At 42.1% G+C, this 18,732-nt stretch overlaps 1 protein-coding gene across 3 annotated transcripts in view; it reads right to left on the reverse strand.

Moving 5' to 3' along the window:
- slc41a1 (solute carrier family 41 member 1) overlaps positions 1-18,732 on the reverse strand; it is a 25,492-nt gene that overhangs the window by 2,071 nt on the left and 4,689 nt on the right. For all 3 annotated transcript variants that reach the window (XM_031875927.1, XM_031875928.1, XM_031875926.1), the window contains 7 exons: positions 14,324-14,431; positions 8,495-8,566; positions 5,432-5,576; positions 4,062-4,208; positions 1,993-2,140; positions 754-833; positions 87-221 (listed from right to left, as the gene is read on the reverse strand). In XM_031875927.1, coding sequence (XP_031731787.1) covers positions 87-221; positions 754-833; positions 1,993-2,140; positions 4,062-4,208; positions 5,432-5,576; positions 8,495-8,566; positions 14,324-14,431 — 835 coding nt within the window. The remainder of the gene's footprint in view (positions 1-86; positions 222-753; positions 834-1,992; positions 2,141-4,061; positions 4,209-5,431; positions 5,577-8,494; positions 8,567-14,323; positions 14,432-18,732) is intronic.

Genomic DNA, 18,732 nt, shown 5'->3' on the forward strand with positions numbered 1-18,732 from the left:
AGAGAGAGAGAGAGAGAGAGAGAGAGAGAGAGAGAGAGAGAGAGAGACACAGCGGAAACATTCCACAGCAACGCCCGTCAACTCACAGGAGCCGAAGAAGGAGGTGCAGGGTGTGGGGCACTTCCTGGGGGTGGGGTTGGGATCCCCCATGGGTAGACCGTTCATGTGCAGATAGGTGGAGATGCGACTGGCCTGAACCGCGACCAGGTTACCTCCCACACCTGACACACATACACACACACACACACACACACACACACACACAAACACACACACACACACACACACACACAGGGTGAAAACATGGAAAGACAACATAACAGCCTCAATATTGGTGTGATGACATACAAAATATGTTGATAGATATGTTATACGTATGTTCTCGTGTTTTTTTTATAGAAATAGTGAAATACATAAAATATTTCACCTGCTTCTCATTTGTCAGGTCTAAAGAAAAAGCTTGGCATTAAATCCAGCAGGAGCAATATGCTACCTCCATCTGTGTGTCATGAAACCAGATGGAGGTGGTAACATGAACAGCTTTAGATACACTTTTCAGCACTAGAACAGATTTTTCTATATTTGTTCTCCACACCAAATCAACCTTTATCTCCATCACTGTTTGATGTTTCACTTATTAACATATTGGCTGCTGTTATCGACACCACTCGCTTCTCTTCTTCTCTTTCTTTACGCCCACTTTCCCCAAAGGATCCATTAAAGTTTCATCTCTCGGGCTTTATGACTCCTCACCGTTGATGACCGGGGTGAAGACCGCCATGCCAGCAAAGTTTGGGTTGGTGACGGTCTTGTCGAGGATCAAACCACCGACACTAAGAGACAGACGAGAGTGATTAGCGGAGTCGTGACCATACATCGTTTCAGAGAAAACACATGAAGATCCTTCCCACAATCATGAATCCGGAACATGCAGATTGTAAGTGGTGATGTGTACGTTTTGCTTACTTTCAGAATTTGATTTCAAAGTAGAAAAAAAGTATATACTTATTATTAGTGCTGGGCAACGATTAAAATATTTAATCGCGATTAATCGCATGGATTTTTTGCGATTAAATCGTGATTAATCGCATTGTTATGGCAAAGTTCAATAATGAATTCAAAAGTAGTGTATTGCGCACTTTTATTTTAAAAGTACTGCTATATGAACAAAAGGGCAATAACATTTGGTTCATGAGATGCAGGTAGCATGTTTTATACTTAATGTGAATATAAGTCATACTTTGTTGGCATCTTATTTTGAAAACCGGATGTTCGTCTGAAGAAACCGGATGTTGTCTCACGTTAATATTTCCGCTAACTTTCAAAGTCCTTCGCTCGCTCCCGATCTGTGCCGTTTAAATGCGTTTACCTTGAATTTCAGCATATAGGTGCACTAAAATGACTGACTGTATGATGTTTGCTGGCTTTTATCCCACTGTTCTTGTCATCCTCTTGTTGTTATGTCTATGTATTGTCTCTTGTCTTTCAATTAAAAAAAAAAAATTATAATAAATTTAAAAAATGCGTTAACGCGCGATAAAATAATTGTCGGCGTTAATTAATGAATGCGTTAACACAAAATTAACTCGTTAACTTGCCAGCACTACTTATTATACATTAATGCAAATCTTAACCACTTAAATATAATTGTGTGAATAGATGATAAAAATACAGTTAGGCCAAGTCAGACTGGGCCTTTTTGTGCGAGAGACAGTCGCTAAAACGGAGCGTTTCAGACAGAGGGTAAAAACAAATAATGTGTTTTTTGGACAAATAAAGCATGTAAACACAACCCAGAATACAAGTATGAACCTACAAATGAGCAGGATACGTCCCCTTTAAGGCACTTGGTTCCTTGAACAGCTTTCATAAACTCTTTAATTTTCCTTAAATGTTTTATTTTTTTCTCTCTCTCTGGCCCCTCCTGGACTCCGTAGTATTCAGCGATTTGACACAGGTGAAGCAAGGTGACATGATCCCTGCGTGCTGTACCTGCTGATGGCCATGGCGATGATGACCGGCTCCCAGCCAGAGTACAGCAGTTCTCTGGTGGATGGGATCCTCCTGGCTATCAGCACCCATAGGGGGCACAAGGCCACAAACACCGCACACACCAGCGGGCTGACGTAGTCATTGAACTCTGTACAGGAGGAAGAGAAAGGTGGATTCACACACCAAGCAGGCGTTTGGTGGACAACGCTTTCATTATGTGGAGGTTCTGCGTACATGTGTTAGTTTGATCATTTTGAAAATGGTGTTTTAGTATCTTTCCTAAACTTTGAGTGTGGTGCAGCCCACTGAGGTCGTCACAGTCACGTGTGTGACATATTCAAATGTGAAGTATTTTCAACATCAACTGCGTCATTTGGACTACATTTGGACTACATTTGGACTACATTTGGACTGACAGTGAGTCCCTGTTGTTGTCTCTAGGGGGCAGTGTTTACTACTAAACTGACACTACGGGAGACTACGACCAACTCAAACACAACAGCCAAAAGAACCCAAATAAGCTCAGTTTTGGCACCAGACTGTGCCATTTAAAGTGAGTATGACTGTAAAGTTTGCAGACTCTCCTCAGCCGGGAGGAGTTTCTGGATTATCCCACGCTGTAGTCATGATGTTTTTCACTGCTCCTGTGTGTGTCAGTGTTGGTCTGTGGTGTGGAAGCGGATAGTTAAGTGAAACCATGTTTGCCAGAGCTAACAATAGCGTCTTCTTCTTGTGGCTCTCGTCCTTATTTACCGCACCCGGAGAGACGCAGTCACATACCAAACATTTCTACACATGCTGCTCCCTTTAATTCTACATCATCAAAAGGTAAAATAGACTGTGCAGGTTCTATCACAAACATAGCAACCGTGATGACGGCAACCACGGAAACTTTGGCTCCTCAGAAACGATTGTGTCTCTTTATTGTCGTGTATGATTCCTGCTGCTATATGGGAACAGAACTAGTGAAAACTAGGTCATAAAACAACAAAAACAGCTGAATGATGCCAAAGACATTGATCAAGATCTCAGCATAGAAACAGTTACGGAGCTGAACAGGAATATTAGACCGACAGTCTCTTTTTTTCTGTAGTTCAGCAAGCAAGCAAATCAATGTATTTATTTGTATTTGTGTAAGCAAGCATCACATTTCACTTTAATTTGAACTTGGATTTAATGAAGAGGGACTAGTTTTTAACTGTGCAACAGAGCTCTGCTTAATTTCAAATTTAGTTGTACTCATTTGAAACCTAGTTTTGCTGAACTCTGATTCGAGCTAATCTTAGATTTTTTGCGTCACAACTACCGACTGTATCTGCCATCTGAAGAAAGCGGTAAGAATGGCGATTATTTTGCACTAGAAACATATTTTTTACATCCCATCTCCTCCATACGGTTCCAGCCCACGCTCTTGCAAATATCAAATGGGTGAAAACTAGGTCATAAAACAACAAAAACGTCCTCCCAACTAGGGCTGGGCGGTATACCGGTTCAACTGGTATACCAGTTTTAATTTCCCGTATGATATGAATTTTTCATATACCGTCACAGCCGAAACAACTTCTGTCGCTCTTCAACAGGCAGCAAAATATATTGTTCGCCGCTATGAGCGCTACTTCTTCTTCTTCTTCTTCTTGTTTTACGGTGGTTGGCATCCATCTTATTGGTGCAATACCGCCACCTTCTGCTCCGGAGTGAGGATCAGAAAATAGACTGATGAGAAGCTGTACATGGAGGGGCGTAGGACCCAGGGGAATGTAGGTGAAGGAAAAAGGAAGTGACGGAACGGAAGACACGCCACACAAACAGCTGTTCACCGTTCGTTGGCCGGTTGACCGGCCGGTTCTCTTCGGCGTTAATTAATTAATGCTTTAACACGGAAAAAAAATACCGTGATATACCGTGAAACCGCCAAAATCTTACAAAATACCGTGATATGCATTTTTGGTCATACCGCCCAGCCCTACTCCCAACAGCTGAATGATACCACAGACATTGATCAACTTTGACGAGTCACCATTAACCGAGCATTGCAGATACTAAATGTACCACCCGTGCGTGTTTATTACCTAGCTCCTTGTACAGTCCAGTTGAGATGCCTGCCAGCAGGGACAGGGTGATCAGGTCTCCCAGGCTGGCGGCAATGGGCGTGGCCACGTTGTCAGGGTTGATGCCGACTTTCCTGGCCGCGATGATCACACCGATCATGATGAGCCCTGTGGGGTTTAAAGGTCAAGAGATGTCACAATTTAGAAGACTTGTCACACACAGTTGCGCGATATCGATATGTGGTAACTGTCATTCTGGGGTCAAGTGTGAGGAGCGAAAACACAGAGTAGAAAATGTTGTCTTTCTGGGTGTAGATGTGGGATTCTGTTGTTTCCCACCAGGAAAGTTCAAGGTGGCAAAATATATAAATATCTCAACTGGCTGGATTGTCATTTTCGTACAGATATTCATTACACCTTCTAAACTTCACCATGTTTACATTGTCATGTTAGCATGCAGACGTTAGCCTTTAGCTCGAAGCACTACCGGGTCTAAAGCACAGACTGACAGAGCCACTGCCACGGGTTTAGGCCCTTTTTCAAACGATCTATAGCACATCGTCTAAAGTGCAGGACGCAAGTGCATCCACTAGGCGAAAAGTGAGGCGCAATGGACAAAGGGGTTGTATTTAAAGAGGCGGCTGTGGCTACGATGGATGTAAATTAATTGCATTGAACACTAATATAGCTATGCTATAAAACCATTTTTTTTGGGGAACTTAGTTGAATGCCACTTAACACAACCCACAGACTGTATATAAGCAGAGGACGTAGTCATCGTGACGTCACCCACTGATTTGTGGACCACCGTTTTCAGCAATTTGGCCATCGCCATCTTGGCTTTTTTGCAACCATTGAACAGAAGTGACCATATTTGGAATACAGAGGAGTGACGTAGAGACGCTGTATACGTCTCTGGTAGAGACAGCAATCTGTCAATCACAGTAAGTCTGCCCTAAATCATACTTCACTTTATGGTCTGTGTGACTTTAAATGGATCATAATTTACTAAATGAACATCATGCTGTTTTGAAGAAGACTTGAAACTAGAGATTGAGAGCATAAACTCATGTTTACAATGTTTACTGAGGTAATAAATCAAGTGAGAATTAGAGTCATTTTCTCATAGACTTCTATAGAATTGGACGTATTTATGCAACCAGAGGAGTCCCCCCCCCTTACTGGTCAGTAGAGAGAATTGGAGGTTTAAGACACTTCCGCATTGGCTTCATTTGTCAGAACCGGAGGTTGTCGCCTTACTAAATATCCAACATTGATGAGTTCAGTTACATTAGCTAGTTTAGGCGGGAGTCGGATGTGACCCAGACATGCACGATGAGTAGCTGTTAACACTGTGAATCCCCCTCACACCCTGTGTGCGGTGGCCGTACCTAGCAGCAGAGAGGCGATGAAGGCAGTCGCCACACTGGAGGCACACAGCAGCACGGCGTGGCCCAGATTGAAGTGTCCCTCTGGGATCCAGCCGAAGATCACAGCAGCTATGGAGGCCAGGAAACCCACCACGGTGGCCTGGACCTGAGCACACACAACGAAGACGGTTAACGCTGCTGTCGATGTGAACTCCAGTTGTATGGGAGACTATCTCGTTACATCAGAGCAGCTTTCAGAATGGACACACTTACTTAATATATATACAGTTTTATTTTCAGTAAATAGTACTACAGACCCTCATTCACTTACTCACAGTTATTAGCTTTTTATCCCTGATTTAAAGGTTTCCCTTTAAAATGGACTTAACATTAAAACTAGATTACAATTAGTAAGGATACAATTCAAACTTGACTCTAAGCGTCAGTTTGTTTTTACTCTAAACCTAGATTAGATTAATTAATTTTTAGAATGTACTGAAATCTGTTGCATCTAAACTTTAAACTCCCATTTAAAATGTGATCCGGTATTAGCTTTAAAATTGACACTTGAGGAGGTTGAACTTTTAAAATGTCTGCCTTTCTGAGATTGATTGAGCAAAAAAGATTACTGGACAGATAATTGATAATTAAGCTTTATGATGTCTCTAAAGATACTGTTTTAGCATAGAAACTGTTACGGAACTGAACATGAATAATAGACCGACAGTCTCTGTTTTTTGTAGTTTGAATCTTTCTTTCCTCACTGTCCCATTTTTATATTGATAATGCTCCATTAATCCTCAAGGAGAAATTAGAGCTTCTCTGCCAAAGTAACGTCAGGCTAACAAACACTAACAATCAAATGTAAAGCAAATCAATGTATTTATTTCTATCTGTTTAAGCAAGCATCACATTTCACTTCTATTTAAATTTGGATTTACTGAAGAGGGACTAGTTTTTAGTTGTACTCATTTGAAACCTAGTTTTGCTGAACTCTGATTAGAGTTAATCTTAGATTAAATGAATCCTTGTTGGTGCATCCCAGCCTTTGCGTCATAACTACCAACGTCAGTAATAGACAAAAGAAATATGTATCTCCAATGTAACTCTCCTAATAGAGCCCCATTGTGACCCAGAGTGAGTGCATCCAGACCCCTATATGGGAGGTTGTGTCAGCACTGGTTTAAATGTTCCAGGAACACACTGAACGTTACGTAACCACAAGCCCACTTCAAATGGCAGACCCTCAGGGGAGGCCACATGAATGAATGTTCCCTATAGAGGATCTGTCTGTCTGTCTGTATATATATATATATATATATATATATATATATATATATATATATATGCATTTAAATATATCAATATATATGTCCTTCTGGATTGACAGAGACTGATCTCTCATTCTGGAAATATTGCTTGTTTAAATGTCCTTGTTTTATGTACAGTAACTGCTCAGATCAGTACAAAGCAGCAGCAGAGAACAATAGAGAGGGCTCATGGTGTTTCCTGTCTTATTCTGCCTTTCATCTCGGGACACGTTTTTTTCAGACTGTGCTTGACTGACAGTTTTGTTGCACCTGTTAGGGTGTGGGCTTCTTCATTCTTAAGCTGCAGTCACACCAGACAATAGGCTGTGCTGGTGGAGCATGGGTTTATGGGACATATTTGACTCCCACTGCTTTGATTTACGATGAGAGCCAAGCATTCAGAAGCTGTCACACAGCAACACACGTGTTGTTGGTGTTCTCAGTAATGATCAGTCGCTGTGTTTACCGTACACACTGTGCCCTCATGAAACCAGATTGTTTCCTTAGGTTTGCCAGTAATTTGATTCCTGAAATGTCATGTAAAGCAGAAACTGGTTTTCCTTTATCAGGTTAAAGGGATCAAACGAAACCTGATCATTTGGCCATGTAAAACTGTAATCAGGTTTTTCACGTTTTTTTGTGTGCGAGATAAAGATCCTGGACAAAAGTTTGACCGGAGGAAAGGAAAAGCCTCATTACTTAAAGCGGTGCGTTGTCGAATGCAAAATAATTCAAAGCAAAGTCACACTTAAAGGGTAACTTTGATTTGTTTCATCCCTTTTTTCAAATGTTTTCTGTCTAAGTGACTAATGGGTACAACCATTTTTGAAACTGGTCCAGTATTGAGTGAGAACGCTGCAGACAGGCTGCAATGTATTTGCGCTGGGCAACTCCTCGCCGTCAATGTACGTCCACTAAAAGTGCTTGTTCTTCCACTGACAGACTATATTATGTATATTAGTATAATATTACGGAGAAATAAAAAAAATGTCTTTACCTTCATCCCCTATATTTGCTATTGTGTCTAACCAAGGCTCGTTCATGGAGAAGTCTCGTTCTGAAATCTCATGAGGGGTGACTTGTTGCCAGGAGACAACGGAGGAAACGTGAGTGCAGGTGTTGTCAGAATTTGTTTTGTTGGAGTCCAGAAAGCGTATGTTAGTGTTATATATCAGATTTGCAATATCATGGCTGATTATATAGCTGATTTTGAGGGCTAACCTTCACTTCGGAACGAGACTTCTCGTTGAGCGAGACCTGGTTAGCCACAAGAACGAACAGACGAGGTCAAGCGAAAGGTTTTATTTCTCCGTAGGGTTCTTTCCATAATGTTGTCAGACACTTATAATATCAATCTGGGCCTGTCAGTGGCAGAAACAAGCACTTATTGTGGACATATATTGACGGTGAGGAGTTGCAATTAGCGATTACATTGCAGCCCGTTTAGTGGCTGTCATCTGCAACATTCTCACCCAATACTGGACCAATTAAAAGAAAAAAATGTTTCCATTAGTCACTTTGACACAAAAAACACACAGGTTGAAAAATCCCGAAGTTACCCTTTAAACTTAAATTAAAATGTTTTCATGTAAACTGAGTTTGAGAGCAATCTGACCATCGAATTGAACAGCACATAAACTCACCATCTGATTTCTTGCCTTAACCTGATTTCTCCCAGTAACCTGCTTTGTTAAGTGGGATGTAAGCGTGTGCCAGAGATGCTCCATGACACCAGAGTTCACTTCATCGTCCTCCAGAGATGTGTTTCACTTACCTGGATGAGGGCCAAGTTCCCCATTATCATCTTCCACATGTTCTTGGCTGTGTCCATCTGACCAATATTAGCCTGAAAGAGAGAGACAAGAACACACAAGGTCAACATATTATCGTGTGTGTGTGTGTGTTTGTGGGTGTACAGCGTGTATACATGCTGTTGCCTCTTGGTCCCAACAGAACAATCAGATGTCAGTTCTTTGGACAAAGAAACTCTGATCTGATCCCCCACCCTGCGGCCGACTCCACTTATCTCATCTCCCTGCTTTGACACACACACACACACAGACAAACACACACACTGATGGTCTCAAGTGCCAAGTGTCTGCGGCTACAGTGGGCTTCTGTGTCCAGAGCAATGATCCTGATGCTCATCCATAGTGAGAGGACACAGACAGAGGATCCCCTCTTCCTTCCTCTCCTCTAACTATTACATATGCTGAGGGAAGGGAAACATCTGGACGCATGAAAACACATAGAAGTCTGCGGGGGGGATTATCCGCTTTACGCTTGGGTTTAATAAAGCAGTAAAAGAAGTTTATATGAATACATATGTAGTTTAATTTGTGGGGTTGGAATGTTTTGAGGATAATCCCGATTTACTATAACTTTTCTGGGAACGTCACAACGTCGCAAACAACGTCGCAACAACGTCGTAACAACGTCGCAACAACGACGTCCGACGGGACGGTTGAGCCAGATCATCGAAACCACTTTATTTGGAGGTAGAACGGAAATTGAGCGAACACAAAATGATGCTAAAAGCGTGTATTCATAATTACGACAAGTACGGTGGGCCAGTTGCAGAAAGACGTCGTGTAAACTGCGATAGAAGTTTTCAACGGACAGATTTCCTTTGTTTCTCTTCAAAATATATTTGGCTAACCTGGGTGCTTGTTTAAAACGGCCTGGCTGCTTGTGTTTCTTGCCCGTCTGACTCCATTTTAGCCATGCAACTACATCAGCAATGCCCTTCATTACAATCCACTATCATTTTAAGAAACATCTTTGCCATCACCATGCTAACAGCTATCCAAAAACGTTGTTTAAAACTAATTTATTCTGGTATCAGTCAATAAATAAAAATGGAGTCAATCAATCATATTTTAGGGGAAAAAAAACTTTGATCACTATTGTTTACATCAACATTCAATCAAATGGCTCTGCTGAACTGAATGCTGAAAGTGGCAAAATTACTGCCAATTGCCACCCAACTCATCAGCTCTACTGAGCTTTTTAGCCACTTCAGCTCATTATTTTGGTTTTACGGCTGCAAATTCACTGTGTGCTTGCGTCTCACTCTCATCAGCCCCTGTGTGCAGCCGTTTTGCCACAAAAGAAATGCACAGATAAACCCACTGTACACTTAGTTAGCAATCAGCTGGTGTAGATCATCAAACATCCAGCAGCTACAAGCCCAGACATGTTTCTCAGGAGTTGCTGGAGAACAAAAGAGAGCAAAAAACGTCAGGAGAGTATGAATATTGGACTTATATTGGCCAGGTAACTAGAAACATCTCTCCAAAGAGATGTTAATGTTGCTCCATGGCTGCTATTCGCTAACATGCTATGGTTGCGAATATGTTAGCTTGTGTTGATTGATACCGCTTTAAAGGTGCTAAATTTAAAATTCAGAGCATATCTAGTGCCTCCACACAGTTGTCAACATGCCTGGCAGCTAACGGCGCTAACATTGTAAACAATGAAAACAGTGCTGACAGAGCTAACAGTGTTTACCTTAGGGGGGGAGCTTACACAATGAAAGTTTTAGAGACACTATATAACGTAAAAGGTCAGCCATACTGGTATCATAAGGGGAAAATGAGGCAGTTTCTTTCCTCACAATCTAGCCCCATACAACGACGACTACATCCAGCAGCATGGGAACGCTTGCAAGCCTGGCTGACATGACGTGATGCGCTTATTAGCGCTGTACGTCATTATGACCTGTGCATCTGCCAGATAGTTGCCGCCAGATAGCATTTCAACCGCGCAAACACACTCCTCGCGCCATGCAAACGTGTGCATGGACGCCTCCTGCTACCACAGACATGCTGTCGTTCCAAAGGGGGGCGAACTGCTACAAATATTAAATAAGAGAGTTAAGAGAACATCTGTGCAGAGCAGAGGGGGCGTCGTGGTCTCACGGTGAACTCCACATGCAATGAGAGAGAACTTTCATCTGCAGAACCTTGAAGGGATGCAGATAAGAAGACCTTCTTTTGTAATGAGAGTTAAAGAGTGTGTTTGCAACCCATCGCAAAATTCCCCTTTAGAGCAACAATATGCAAAAACGATTCAGTACATAGATGAGCTCAGAAATGCACAGAAGCATCACCTGGTGATGATATGTGATGATGATGATGATGATGCCAGGTCCTCGGCTATAGGCGTGTGTGTGTCTGTGTATATGGGCGACTGGATTAGTGGTGTTTGGATCAGGGTAAGGGTCGTGAAAGTGATTCAGGGATCACATAAGATGGATGAGAGGTTGCGACGATTCAAAAGCATTGCTACACGTGTAAGGAGTGTATGTTGAAAGATCTAATACACATGAGGATAAACACGGCGTTTGTAGTGGTTGTAATCTCTGACTAAAGTGTGTTAAAAAAACGGGCGCAACTCGAACACAGTCATGATGCAGGTGCTGCCAAGTTCGTGTAATATCATTATTCAAATACGTATAATCCTGAACATGAGAGGGGATATGACGTAAGTCAAATAAGTAATGATGAGACAACAAGACTCATTTCGGCGATCTATCAGAGACAAAGTGGTTAAAAAAAAAAGTCAAAAAGGCAACACGGTCATGTGAGTTGAAAACTCCAACAGCCAGCCAGTCCTAGGGATTACATTATTTTTTTCACTAATAAGCGCATTAGGAAACTTGCAGTGGTCTTAATCTGCTCATAATTAGCGGCGGCATGGTGGGGCCTGCCAGCAGAGAGCTAGCGGTAATGTCTCAGGGCAAGCGCCTCGCTCTGGCCTACTTTGTGATGATGGATGTGAGAATCATTTTTCACACTGACCTTTAAACTACGCATTTTTGACAAATAGGACCATTGTAAAAAAATATATACAGTATATATTGAAAAATAATTCTATCAGCTAATAAGTCTTAAAAATGTCTTCAAATCAAATTTCATGCAAACAAAGGTTGCAGGAAATGATATTATAATGAATATGTTGCATTCTTGTTGCATTCTTTCAAGATATTTCAGTAACTTTAAAAAGAGCAACATGGGCTCCGGACACCAACAACCATTGACAGTTTTCTTTAATCAGTGTTGAAGAATTGTTGACACATTGTTGAATCGACTTCCCGAACTGTCATTGATTCACTATCACATCTGCACTCGTAATTAACTTGGAAACGTCACGGAAAGTTCAACAAAACACTAACTAAAAACAACTGAAACAAAAAATATTCACATTGGCGTCTCATCAAATATTAAACGTCTTAAGAAATACTGTCAGTTCTACTTCATCTACGGCCAGGATTTGGCTTTTAGTGTGACAAACAAGCTCAAAATTATATATTCAAGCTACATTTATGTCTATAAAGTGCAACTTTCAGCAACATAAAACTGGCAGGTTAAGGTAGTGATTTTAACAATACAATTTTTACTGGATGTTTTATGACTCCTTACTGATAGATATTATCATTTAAAGCTGCAACTAACAGTTCATTCTTTCTGATTAATTGATTAGTTGTTTGGTTTATAAAATGTCCGAATATATAAAAAAATGATCATTGTTTCCCAAAGCCGAAGACGACGTCCTCAATCCACAACTCAAAGTTATCAATAATTATTCAACTACTACTCAATATAGTTCATCCTCTAAGGATTTGGAAATTTTGCAACAAATGTGGATCTGTTGTAGTTTGTAAGCCAGATGGAATAGCGTGCTATAGAAATTTGGGGAAACATGAATGTGACACGTCTTGTTAGAATAGGTTATTTCTGTGACTGAGTGAAGCTGCCCATGCTGGGTGGGCCGCTGTTAGCAATGCTAATCAGCTTCTTCACTTGTTTTCCACAGGCCAGTGGAAAGAATGTGAGGATTGGTGCGCTTAAGAGCAATTCTGGACTAATTCTCTTATGCCTTCATAATGGCAGGGTGTGCAGCTAGGTCATTGACCCCTTAGACTACACACTGGACCATGTTAGCTCAGAGAACGGCTTCATAGGCAAAAGCTAAGTGGAGCCGCAGACAATAGATGTAACAACAGCAATAAATTGAACTTGTGGAAACCCTGCAGCCAGACCAAAGCAGCACTCGACTGTGTAAGACGTGAATATGAATAGCCAGTGGGATAGCTAGCTATAATTACACAAAAACTACACCATAATACAGATTCAAGAGATAACTTATCATTATACAGTCCCCCCAATCAGGTGATTCAATTTAAGCGGCCTGTATCAATGATAATTTGACTATATTAAGCAGCTGACACATTTTTGGACCACCCTTTGATTTGGATTAGTCAAACCCATTGCTGATTGTTTGACACAGCATGCTTTCTGTCAATACACATGCGAGTCTGACTGTTTACAAAAGGTAAGGAACGGGAAACCATTTAGCTTAACTACGATCACCAACCGAAAATGGAACATAGGAAAAGAGAGGCTAGCGAATATGAATGAACCTTGGCCCACACTGGCTGTAGCCAGACTTTAAATTAGCTACAAGTAGGATTGTACTGTTGCCGAAATGCCGAACCGATCTGCAAGTCAAAGTTTGCTAGCTATGCCAGCCAGCCGACCTGACGTTGGCTCGCTGATTGGACAGGATTCGGCTATGGAGATGGGACGTTCACGAAGGAGCCGAATCAAAGAGTCAGCTCTTTTACGTGTAACATGGCTATAAATAGATTGTTGTTGATTTTATTATTTGGGATGTGTGGTTGGTAAACGCAAATTTTACTTAACTATTTATGAGATTACCATTATTTCATGTCTTGATCCACCCAATTACATACTGTTCTTGATGCATTCTTGGCTTTCATATCACCCTCAATGTGACTGATCTACACTACTGCAGGTGGCTGTTTATTGACTTAATCCAAGAGGTTAAGTGGTGAAGAAAAGCAGGACATTTTTATTAATTTATGGAGGTGAACCCACAGACCCGTACCCCCCCCCCCCCCCCCGCCAATTATGTATCCTTCCAAGTTTGCTCTCATTATTTCCAGGGCTAAGACCTTTAATATCTGGTTAAAGCAAACACTAAAACACCATGGACTTTGGTTTGACTAAACCAGCATAGGAACTAACAATCTAACCATTAATACTAGTACAAATTAATATAAATATAAATTGTTCAAATAATTCATTGCTACTCAGCGGATGTCTAGGATGAACAACATATTCAGACAAAACCAACATGCATGCCCAGCTGGCCACGGCCAGTGAAAGTCCTAAAACAAAAAACAAGGAATGGGACCGGAATGTTGCTCTCAGTTTGTATGAAAGCCAGGTCACATTTGGCAATATGACCTCTGATCCCAAGAACAATCAGCTTTAATGGGTCTGACAGGGGTTGCCAGGCAATGAGAGATAGGTAACTTTACACAACCACAATCAATTGAAACAATTCCCCAGGCTAAGCTGAGACAATTTTGCAGCGTTATACAAAGAGTCCAAAACAACTCCAGGTATGGCTACTTTACAGATAAGAAGAATCTTTTTTTATGGAACATAATACGCCCAGTGGCACTTCTTGTGGGACAAAGTGTATATTAGGTACTTCAGGATGATAAAGCTAAGACAATCACCAACACACACACACACACACACACACACACACACAAACAAACATTTCTTACCGCGGTGGAAAGTCTGGAGGCCAGTGTCATCTCCAGGTTGCCTTTGAGCCCCAGCAGTGCTGGAACTAGGATGAACACCTCTGACACCTCCGTGAACACTGTCCAGTGCTGCAACGACCACCATGTAATATCAGTGACACAACATCAAACATAATGAACACACTGCCATATAGAAACGGAACATATCAGATTCACAGAGACACGGCACACGCATCATGTACCCTTGGTCGGGAGCAGAATGTCTCTGAAACCTTGTTCTTTAGTATTGACTCAGCGGTGAAACCAGACCTGTATGATGGACCAGATAGTGTGTCTCTACAGACCTTTTACACTATGTATCATTTCAGCTCTCTGCTCTCCTTTAGCAAGATCGATGTCACTGGGACTTTGTGCTGAAATGATTTATTATCCTCCTATTCTGGCTTCCATTCGCCTCCCCTTCCCTTGTGTTTCCCATCTTTCACCTTTACCCACCAATCTTCACCGGCTTTAAGGAGGCCGGGCTGCCTCATATCTCAGTATCATCAAAATTATACTTTGTTACAGCTTGGGTTGAAAATGTTCTTCAACCTTTCATTTGAGTATAAAGTTACTAGCTAGCTACTTTGCTACACCCATGAATAGTAGCAAAAAGAAAAATGTAAAAAGAAAAGCATGGATGAGATGTATGGACCTGTACATTTTGTTGTTAGTCAACTTAAAGGGGAACTACGCCCATTTTCCAAATACCTATGGTCTAAGACAGTCCATAAAATATTAGTGAACATGAACAACTTTCTCCCGAATCCAAAAACAAGAGCGCTAAGGCTCAAATTTGTGATGACATCACAAGTTTGAGTATTACTTATTTACTCTGGTTTCTGGCTTTGAGAGACAGTAGCTCAGGTTAACAAATAGTGATTGAACTTTTCTAGGCCGACAAAACATACAATAATTCAGGTGGTGTTCCCCTTTATGGAAATAACAACTTATAATTTCATAGATTGTCTTAATGTTAAGCTAGGTGATCCTAGCAACTGCTACTAAATAGCAGAGACTGGATGCCCACTCTTCAAAACTGAATTTGGTCATGAACATGATGTCAGGCTGAATGAATAAGTGAAACAAAAAGGCCAAGTTGGCACCATGATGATAGAGAACCCATATTATACCGTGTACCATGGTGGAAGTACAAACCAAGAGTAAATCCAGTAAAGTACGACAAATCACGCAAAACTTCTTCAGCGTTGGGACAATAAGGACCTTGCATTGCCGTGCTGATCAGCCCCTACCTCAGCAAAGAAAAGCTACATTTCGCTTTATGTATTACCCCCAGAACCAAAGCCATACAAGTCAGCCAGGACCAGGCCAGCTAAAATCTAAAGGACAACTTGGGCAAGTGTTGGACAAGGAATCAATATTCAAGCTGAATCAATATTCACAGAGGCGGACACAGAAAAGAAAAGGGACGCAGAAAATAGACGAGTGGAGGAAAACAGAGGAGTAGCTGAACACTGTTAGCCTTCATTTTCTCACGCGAGCCAGCTTGTGTTTCTGTTTCACTACGTTGCTCCCACTGTGCATCCAGATGTACAGGACGAATAAGGGGTGTCGTCTACAGCTCAGTTTGAGTTGTATTAGTAGGCGTGGCACCGAAACTCCAGTGTGGGTTAAACTCCCTCTGTCTATCCCCTCATTGTCACCAGGCCAAGCAGTGCTCCTTTCCAACAGCCAGTCCCTCAGCTTGGCTCACTGCCCTCTGCCAACCCAGCAGCCTTGTGGGCACCTCTGTGAGCACTCCTCTCTTATTTCACAGCCGCATGTTTTCAAGCTTTCTCCCCCTCTCTACTTCTGTCTCACTCCCCTATCTCCCTCTTTGCCTCCCCTGTGGTGATATATGTTGTTGTCTCCATGGAACACTGGCCCTGAGCCAAGCCAGCCCTCCCTCCCTCCTCATGGCCACCTCCTCGGTTCCAGGAACTCTACTGGACAACCCCAGTACCTCTGTGTACAGACCTATAGGAGCTCTGGTATGCGAGCCCCACAAGGGTCGGGTTGCCCAGTTGAGTAACAGGGCCCAATTTTAGTTGTGATCATTGTAATTGCTGTACAGAACAGGGAGCAGAAGCTGAAGCTGATGCCAACGCAGCTCCGGCAGCGTCACAGAAACTACACCAGGTGGTGTCTGTTTCCAGGGGGGTACAGGTTGGTCCCAGCCTCGTGAGCAAAGGCATGCCGTGGAGAGTAAAATTAACATAGCTGTGGCCAAAAGTAATGGGCGCACCGGAGTTGAACCTGAAAGATGAACGTTAGCTATGAAACAAGACCTCATTGACATTAAAGGAATACTTCACCCACAAAATGAACATCAGTTACGCTCCCCATGTTGCTTTGATCACGGCGAACGGGGAATCAAAAAAATTAGAAAAGACTTAATGAATTGAAGGAAATGGGGGCTGCATTTAACAACAGCAAGACTATATCAAAACATCTGTTAAATCCCACACAATTCGAGCGTTATAATAGTCACATTTATCCAGTCGTATGCTCACTACTCTCCAAACACATGCATCTTTGCTAAAACGTCACCATTAAAAACACTTCTGCGTAAACAGTCTTACTCATTCGCGAGTCCGGACAAGTCTGCAGAAAACGGTCTTTCTCCTTTTTTTGATTTTTCGTTTGCCGTGGAGGCACGTGAGAAAAGTTTTCTTTAAGAACTCAAGGTAACGCGGGGCGAGACATTGATTAACAAATGGTCATTTTGTGGGTAAGGTATTCCTTTACTATATTAAAATACACTTGCCACTTGTATTATATACTTTCTGTTTGTTTACCATATTTTATTGTCAATTTTAATATTTTTAAATTTTTAAATGATGTCTCGAATATTGCTGTGTTAATTGTTTATCGTTATGCACCATTCACCAAGTCAAATTCCTTGTATGTGTAACATGCTTGGCAATAAATGGTTTTGATTCTGATTCTGAAAAACAGTAAATGTACTTGTGAAAAATGCTAATGAGTTCTCAGGCAGCAGAGACACTGAAGCTGTCACAAGGTTTAGGGCTAAGCTCTAAAGAAGCCTGAGATGTGGACTGTTTGCGTCAACGGACCAGATGAAGGAGGGTGCAGGGTGAAAGGCTGAAATATCTGACAAGGGGGGAGTGCAAATACGCAACCCGGGACCCTCCAAGGACTCCTGAGAATCCAGGACAGAGTGAAATATTAGCCAGGGTTTGGGGGCGACACAAAAGCATTTTAACCTTCTAATCCTTCAACTCGTTATCACTTAGATCCTAACTAAGTAGCTGTCCGGGATGTTGTCAGGTTTTAATAGCTGTGACCTGATATGTTGTTAATGATTGTCGTGACATAACACCTTTGTCTGACGGAAAAGACTGACCAATATGAGTAGAAGGGCCAAAGCAAGCAGTCACAATAGGAAGTGCAAATAATCGGACACCAGTAAAGGTTTAGAAAAACGCACTTGGTCCTTTTATATTTTGAAGTCTTTTCCCAATGATGCATCCATATCTGCATCAACTTTGTCCAGTGAATGGAGCCAGCCGCCGGAATGATGATTCCCTTTGAGTAAATAAGCCCACGCTCTGGTCTCACTGTGGCTCCATGGTGAACCAGGCAAGTGGATGTGGTCGGTGCAAAACGGTGTCTGGTGGGCAGCGAGGGCTTGGCCGGTGTTAAACCCATTGTGATTTCCTGTTTACTGGTGTCTGTATTTTTAGTCTGGCTGAAGCTGCGTCCCACCTCTTTATAGATATATTTTATTGTTTAAGTCTACAGGCACGCAGGACAGATGGCTAAACACTGAGGCAGACACATGTATGATAATGAGAATGTACTGAGGCAACAAGTTGCATTCTTGGTTCGTAGTCTGCGCAAGGAGAAGGTACCATAGGTTTTAGAATCTGTGTGACTGATAACAAATCACCCGTTTGGCCTTTGACCTTGGCCCTCTCAGGTAAACTAGCACTGCATGACCATTATAAACTTTGGCGAGTCGCCCAAGTGAGCCCCGTTTCTAGACCTGGCTTTGGGAGACTGAAGGTTTTAGGCTATAGTGCTGCCAAGTCACTAAGCAGAACTATGCAGACTTCTCACTCCTCTATACCAGCCTGGACGGTCCTTTTTAGGCCAACCCCGAGTGGGAATGAGGCCATAAGCTCTGTTTGTGTGTGTGTGTGTGCTGTACATAGTCAAAGTGACTAAGGTTGAAGAGGTCACGTTTCAAAGAAGTGTTGCAAAAATGCCAAGTCATGCACCGGTCCAAGCCGCAACTTCTAAAACTCAAGGACGGGCAGGCGTTGAATAAAGGCTCGAGCTTTGTTGGAGTTTCCAAGCTTTTAACAGACTGGTCGAACCAGAGAGAGAGAGAGAGAGAGAGAGAGAGAGAGAGAGAGAGAGAGAGA

Source organism: Anarrhichthys ocellatus, unplaced genomic scaffold (assembly GCF_004355925.1).
Source record: "Anarrhichthys ocellatus isolate YVR2014 unplaced genomic scaffold, GSC_Weel_1.0 scaffold100, whole genome shotgun sequence".
In the NCBI taxonomy this organism is placed as follows: Eukaryota; Metazoa; Chordata; class Actinopteri; order Perciformes; family Anarhichadidae; genus Anarrhichthys; species Anarrhichthys ocellatus.